The sequence below is a fragment of the Monopterus albus genome, unplaced genomic scaffold (genome assembly GCF_001952655.1).
Source record: "Monopterus albus unplaced genomic scaffold, M_albus_1.0 scaffold309.1, whole genome shotgun sequence".
NCBI lineage: Eukaryota > Metazoa > Chordata > Actinopteri > Synbranchiformes > Synbranchidae > Monopterus > Monopterus albus.
The window spans coordinates 383,927-391,359 of record NW_018128189.1 but is presented as its reverse complement, the minus strand read 5'-3'; the positions used below and the strand labels follow the sequence as shown (position 1 = coordinate 391,359).

General features: G+C 45.2%; 1 protein-coding gene across 9 annotated transcripts in view; it reads left to right on the top strand.

Annotated features, from left to right (window-relative positions):
* LOC109973881 (CREB3 regulatory factor-like) overlaps positions 1-3,065 on the top strand; it is a 28,661-nt gene extending 25,596 nt beyond the window's left edge. For all 9 annotated transcript variants that reach the window (XM_020623745.1, XM_020623743.1, XM_020623744.1 and 6 more), the window contains 2 exons: positions 1,660-1,788; positions 2,119-3,065. In XM_020623745.1, coding sequence (XP_020479401.1) covers positions 1,660-1,788; positions 2,119-2,234 — 245 coding nt within the window. In that variant the 3' untranslated portion in view covers positions 2,235-3,065. The remainder of the gene's footprint in view (positions 1-1,659; positions 1,789-2,118) is intronic.
* Positions 3,066-7,433: the final 4,368 nt, after the last annotated feature.

Sequence of the window (7,433 nt, the reverse complement as noted above, 5' to 3'; positions counted from 1 at the left end):
TTAATCTCACACATCCCCTTGCTTCCTTCCCCCTCCCTCCCTCTCCTCCTGCAACTCTTTATTCTGCTTTCTCTGCCTCTCACTTGCTCTCCCTCTCTCTCTCCATCACTGTGATTTGCATTTATACAAAACACTTTGCAGCAGATTTAACAGGAAACCTCAAGCAAGTGGGATTTTGGCGCCATGCCAGTGCTGGGAAGCCTCCTGACTCCAGTTACTCTGTCTGTGTGTGTGTTATTAAAACTTTGGGAGGTGGGTGCAGAAAAAAGAGAGAGTCAGACCCACTGTGGCCCCTCGCCCACCCACACACTCCCCGCTGAGATGAACGCTGGACAAAAGAGAATTCAGATCCATGTTAGAATAATGCACACTGACAGGAGGGGTGTCATGGCCTCGTCAGGTCACGTGACCCCACGGGAGGAGGAGCGGCCAGAAGGCGCAGATGATTCACACCATCCTCAGCAGAGAGAACCCTCGAAATGATCAGGCTTTGTAGACTCACAACTGATCTCAAAATAAATATGGAAAAGTTGTTTTTTGCTGTTGTGGACAGCAGAGTAAGATGTGAACTCACAGCTTTACTCATGTCTTGTCTGCCTCTGAGAGGCGGTGTGTGAGATCTAATTATTATAATCGATTAATTTTTAGTCGTGGTTTCCCAGAGCCAAAGATGACGTCTGCTAACTGCTTGTTTTGTTTTCAGTAATACAAAAAGAGAGGCAGCAAGTCCTCACAATAGGGAGGCTGGAAGTGACTGTTCAGGGCTTTTAACTGAGAAAGGCTGAAAGAAATAACTGCTGATAATATTTGTGGTGATCAACTGATGGATGATATCAATCATTTCACCTCCAGTGTGAGCTGAGTTGTTCAGAAGTAAATCTACATTTTTTTCACAGTAAAAAAACAGGAACATTTTTGCCAGGAATACACTCTGCACCCATACACCTGAACACTACCCAGTGCAGCTCCAGTCTGATCTACTGGCCACTGAGCAGCTCCACTGGGGCAACTGGGGGTTAATGGTCTTGCTCAAGTGGTAATGATTGTAATTAGAGAGGACAAGAGCTGCTCTTTCACTTGCGCCCACCTAAATCTGTCCTGTCTTCTGGTCACTTTTGTCCTCATTTCACTTTCGATATTTTTACTTTCAACTTGACAAATGTTTCCTTTCCTTTTCTTGTACTTTCTCTTTTGCTCATCAAAACAAACGTCCTCTTCGGTCCATGAAGCGTTTAGAAAACAAAATGCTATGTTAAGGACATGTATTGTTTTGTCAGAATATACTTATTAACTCACCACGGTGTCTGACTTAAACCATCATTTTGATCCTTCTAGAGTTTGGCAGTGAACCTGCTTAGTGTTAAGATAACATTAACACACTGTGTTTGAGTCCTGTTTTGTTTAATGAACTAAAGAAGAAAAGTGTCAATATTGTTCAAAGCGAGATATTGGAACATGCATTGTTTTGGCTTGGGTGGTATTGGTACAGTACGTACCCTGCCCTGCCTGTAGCTGCTAGTGCTGTATCATTCTATGGCACTGCCCTCTGCAGGTGGAACGTGTCAATCTGTGATCGACTTTCAGATGCAGAATACCTACGTTGCCTTTCTGACCTGTAGTGGTGAGATGACAGTTTTTATTTCATTCTTCGTGGCACAGACAACCTGCTGGGGGCTCTGCTGCGGATTAAGGAGGTGATCAGACGGCGGGTGGAGAGCAGCGAGGAAGAGGACACAGATGAAGGAGGGATGACCCAACACCTGGAAGACATCCTGCGGGAGTCCAGCGGTGAGAAACACACCAGCACACACACACACCGACACTGTAAATGTTTGAGAAATACGCAATTTTGAAAGTGAAGCTTTCTCCAAAATCATTAATGTACTCCAGGAAATATTGGCTAAAGTGTTAGCATGAACTGTGCGAGAACAGGCAGTGAGAGTTTAAAACAAATAATCTTAAATGATATGTGCAACAAAAACACCAGACCTTTGATGTGGTGTTAAAATAAAGAGCCGGCCATTACAGTGGTGTTAAGTGCCTGTTTTATAAATCTTTCTGCCACATTTAACTTCACTTTTTTCCCCATCACACAATTTATTTCGTTGACACCTTCAGGTCCTTTAGTCGCCGGGCGGACCAAAGACTTTGTGCAGAGGATTTTGGCAGCCAGCGCTGGCGGTCAGACCCAGCGCAAAGAGCCCCCGCAGGGAGGAGATGAGGCAGCGGGGTAAACCCCACGCTCTGCCCCTCCTCCCTCTCTCTCCCTCTTCCACATCCTCCCCTCCCAGCACCACCTGCCTGACCTGACCGAGCTGCTCTCACAGTGTAAAAAATATAAGCGAAGAGGTGAAGCAGAGGTGGGGAAATAGAAGAAGAGGAGGAGGAGGAAGAGGAAGGAGTAGCCCAAACAAAATGGGAGTGAATAGTCACCGTGCTCCCGGCCACCTCCTGCTGGCCCTCCACACAGCAGCCGCCTTCACTGCTCTCTCTGCAGCCTGCACCACAAACACCGCCAGGCCGGAGCTGCTGCTGCTGCTGCTGCTGATGTTTCTGTGTTCTGTGTGTCTGTGTGTGTGTGTGTGTGTGTGTGTGTGTGTGTTGGACATGTAACATACTGTATGAGTGTGTATAGTGTTCCTCTCTCCCTCTCTGTGTGGAATTTGTATCCCATTGTGCCTATGAATAGACATTGCACTGTTTTGTAGATGGTTGTAGTTGTCGGCAGGGGACCGGTAGTGAGCCGAGGGCAAGGGGGCATTTGAGGATAGAGGAAGTGCTAAAATAAGGAAGTGGGAGGAGCCCAGGCCTGAAAAGTGTAGGAGCAGCTTTGTCTGTGTGTGTGTGGGTGTGTGTGTGTGTGTGTGTGTGTGCTTTTTTTTTTTTTGGCTGGGCTCCAGTAGAAACACTGCATACCGTTCAGATTGCGTCGTCTGAAATGCCAGTAAGTGATCAGTAAGGAGTCCTGATGCCAGACCAGCTGTTAATGGAAACAACAGACTTTGTGTTGGAGCTTTAAGACCACCCTCCCTCTTTATCCCCGCCATCACCCTGTCAAAGTTAAAAACGAAGCTGCACCTTAATTCCAGCTGCCCAAAGATAAAGGAAACGGCTGAACCACTTCGACACCAAAAACTCTCACTGCTTCAGATGCTGCCAACCATTAACACGTCATTTTGTTTTGGGAAACGAGGAAAGTGACTGAAACATTTTGATCGTTGTGATGTTTACTCACACGCATCCTTAAAGGGTGATGTAACTGAATGCACTGTAATTCCCTTCACCTAAATGCACTACGATGAAGGATGTGAGAGGCTGTGGTGTGACAGACAGGAAATCACCGACGGGTCGTTGTTTGGTCAGCCTTTAGCTCTGCAGCCTGGTGCTCCTTTAGCTTATCTGCAGTGGCTTTATTTGTACCCACAAAAGTGTCCTCAGTGCTTTCCCCAAGCCCTCTCCTCAACCCCTGACCTTATTATGTAGCGCACCTTCCTGAATTGCAATGACAAGTAGACAAAAACACTTGTAGTTCTAGAAAGCAAATAAGTTTTACTTCTTTTTCATTACGATTTTGTTATTTGACAATGCCACAGCCCACAAAGTGGGAGTCAGTGAGAGTTTTCGAATCTGCCTTTCTTCTGTGGTCTTTGCTGAAGCTGTAGACCAACCCGTCCAATGTCTGTAAATGTTGGACATAAAAAAAGTCAAGGACCCCTTGAATTGCACTGTGGTAAGAGCAACTAAGCACCTTCCAAGAGGGCTTCAGATCCTCCACAAGAGAGAAAAAAAGACTCTTGACACCTTTTTCTAAAGATATATATATTGATTAAGAGACTTTTCACGGGTGTTCGACGCTTCGTGACCGACTGGCGGTCTCGATTTGTTTCAGTATGGTGCTACTGTATGATGAAAACTAAACAGCAATGCAAACCTGAGCAGAGGCATCAGGCAGTAAGCGCTGACTGGTTTTGGTGCGAGCACGTTTTGTTGTAATAGGCAGTTTGTTTGCATAATGACACCTTTGTGAAGTGCCAGGAGCTCAGTGCCACAGAGACCTGTGTTATTATGTCTGAGCATAAACACTTTTACAAGGTAGAACGTAACGTGACTACTGCTCCAAGTTTAGCTTCGACTTTGCTGAGAAGAAAAGGGCCTGCAGGATTGTATAGGGCACTATCACAACGTCAGCCAAAAACAGTCAACCAAAATATTTTCCTTTCAGATTAAGACCTATGCATGGGAACGTAGCTGGCGCCAGTTCCTGTGAATGTCATCTCTGGGAAACATAAGCAGAGGAGTGGCTGTTAGCTACGTGATACCCTGTTTTTCAGCCTTGACGAGCTCCTGTGTGGGCTGCGTTCCAATGCTGTAACACACTGTTCCCTTCCTATGGAAACTACATTTCCCGTCTCAAGCAGGAGAGCAGCAGTTAATCTTAAAGTTTCCACCTCCTGGAGGTCTCGCTCGTGGTCCGTTTGAAAGCTGCAGATATGAGAGTTGATGGGAGTTGAGTTGCTCCTGTTGCAGTTTCTGTGTCCTTATTACTCTGGGAAATGTTGCTTATGGTTGTATGAGTATAGAAGTGTAAAGTAAGCAGAAGAGGTAGTGTGGCTCGTGGACACAGGCTGATAGTCTGTGGTTTTGTAGGACAAGATGCTGCAGCAGGAGGCTCTGATGGCACCGAGGCTTCTTACACATCGCCACAGAAACCTGGTCTGGTTTGTCATGTTTTCACATAACAGATGATCTAGGACACAGTCGGAGGCCAGCATAAGAAAACTCTCAGCCTGTTGTTTAAAAGTGTACTTTGCATTCTTTCTACTGCTGAGATGTGCAACCACCCCCCACCCGCCCTTCTCTCGAGGTTTGGGAAGAGTCACAGGATCTCCTGCTGACCTTCACGTACCCTTGAAAACAGCAGAAAACAACCATATAAAGCGCTGAAGTTTAGAATGTTGTCTAAGCCAGATGTTATGTCGGAGGACGACAAGGTCTTTGGGTTTATTAGAGATTCCACAAGTTTGTCCTGATGTTTTCCTTCCTCTAAAGTGGTCTTACATAAAACAAAACACCATCTGCTGTGTACATTTATCTACAGTCACATTGAGGACCCCCCTGCTCACTATCGATAAAATGTTAATTACAAATCCTCTACATTTAATACTATTTAGTTTGTTTGCAGCCAGAATAATGAAGCCAGTTCATTTGAAAACAAATAATGAAAGGTCTGTATTTAAGAACCAACTGCAGCATTCATTTGTTCAAGCCTCATGAGCGTGGGTGATACCAGTCTTGTACAAATCGGTGGAGAGATGTTCTGTCATTCTTCACACATGATTCTTTTCAGCTTTGTTCAGCTTCAGGGGTTTTGTTGCTCTACAATACCTTTACCTTTAAAATACTCCAACGTGTTCTGCTGGATTCACAGCAGGGGACATCACGTTTCTCCTTTGTACAATCTGATCCATTGTCATGTGGGAAAACTGCTCTCCTGCCAGGCTTCTCCAGACTGGGAGTCATTGTCTCACTCACTATTTGGAAACAGAGGTTTGCTGTCACAGTGTCGTCTGTAAATGCCATCTCCGCTGCACCGTTCACACTCACGCAGGTGACTGCACAGTCGACGCTCTGCAGTCACCGCGGTCGTCCTGGTCCACGCCAAACATGCTGGACCCATCTGATCCAAACTCTTTGTTTTGGTTTCATCTGACCAAAGAAAGCGCTGCTGATATTCCTCAGGCTTCTGTCTGGGTTCTTCTGCACAGTTTAATCTTGCAGGTTTGTGAGCATTGGTTTTCCTCTTAAAGGTCGACTTCACACAGCATCCTTCACTCTGTCATTGAAACACCAGTTTCTACAGATTATCTTTGCATCAGCTCAGAAGCACTCACCCGTCTGTCAGTGAAAGCTTGTGTAACTCATGAGTAGCATCGTTGGCTCTTCCTGTGCCTCCGAACCATTGCTGCACCTGTGTGTCTGCCATCAGTCACTGCTGATGCTCTTCTCCCATGAAGTCTCACAGTCTGTGGTTTTTTAATAATCTGCTTCATGCAGTTCACTTTAACTGGAAATCCCAGGTGTACTCACTCCAGTTGCTCTGAGGTTGAACTTTGGGGCCCATAGTTTCAATATAGTCTAACGTGTTTGTTTTTAATTAAACATAAGATCAGCTGTGCTCCACTTGAACTAAAAAAATAAAACATGTATTGTAAGATGATAAAATTGATTCATTCACCATGTTAGTGATATTGCACAGGGGTGTACTCGGGTCTGTGGCATCCTGTCCTGTTCATGCCAAACAGTTGAAACTCAGATCCAAACATCAAATGATGCTGGAGTTGAGGTCACTACTGAGCTCGTACCATAGAATGTCCCTTTATCTGTGAAGCGCTCATGGGCAGAGGCCAGTCTTGGCAAGGCCACCTGTCTCTGCTCGTATTCCTGAATCACTTTCCCAGAATCCTTCTGTTTATGTGGATTCGGGAGCAGGCGGCAGATATGTGACAGATGTCTGCTGTTTGGGCAGTTCCCCTGTCATGACGGCCGTTACAGGGTGAGCTCTGGCTGGGTCAGCCAGGAACAGGATTTAGAGAATACTGAGCTGATGCTCTCAGCAACTTGGCCAACTCTGACATAATAAGGACAATGACTCAGTGATTCTTATCTGAGTTACTTCTCCTTGGATGTCATCGTCTGCCAAAGACAAAGGGAAGTAAACAGTCCTGAAACTGTCGCTGATGTGCTCACTGGCTGTTTTTAAGGAAGAGAAAGTTTTGGAGGAAGTTTTTCTGTCCTCACAGTGAAAGCTGGATCCACAGTGACAGCGACTCATAAGAGCATTGTTAATGTCAAACACACAAATGAGATTTAGCTCAGTTCCTTAGATATGTGGTGCGTTAGTACAGCTGCTAATGGAGAAATCTTTTTTTAACTAGTTAACTCAAGCCTTCAGCTCTTCTGTGCTGGTGACCTAAGTGTATAACTCTCTACATTAGGAGGACCTACTTTTGTTGTTCATAAGTGGCTCTGGTGCTGAAACACGTAGACCGACGCCCCCCACTGGACACGGCTGTGTTGCAGCTGCTCGCAGCTATCTGTCCACTGGATGCACTGGGCGTGTGTGTGTTTCGTGAAGTGTCACCGTTCTTAAGCCTGGAATTCACTTGTGAACGTATCTCATGTCTGTATCTATTGGCATGAATTTAATATTTAATGATGTATTTGATTTAGAGGGACTACAGAGATTTTCCTTCTACCAATGCACAGTATTCAGAAATTAGAGACAAAATAATGCAGTCTTTAAAATCCAAAGACAATGTAAATTAAGTTCAAATTAATTTTGATAGCCCAGTACCACAAATCACATATTTATCTCAAGGGGCTTTTACAATCTGTTCAGCATACGACACCCTCTGTCCTTGGACGTAGACTTT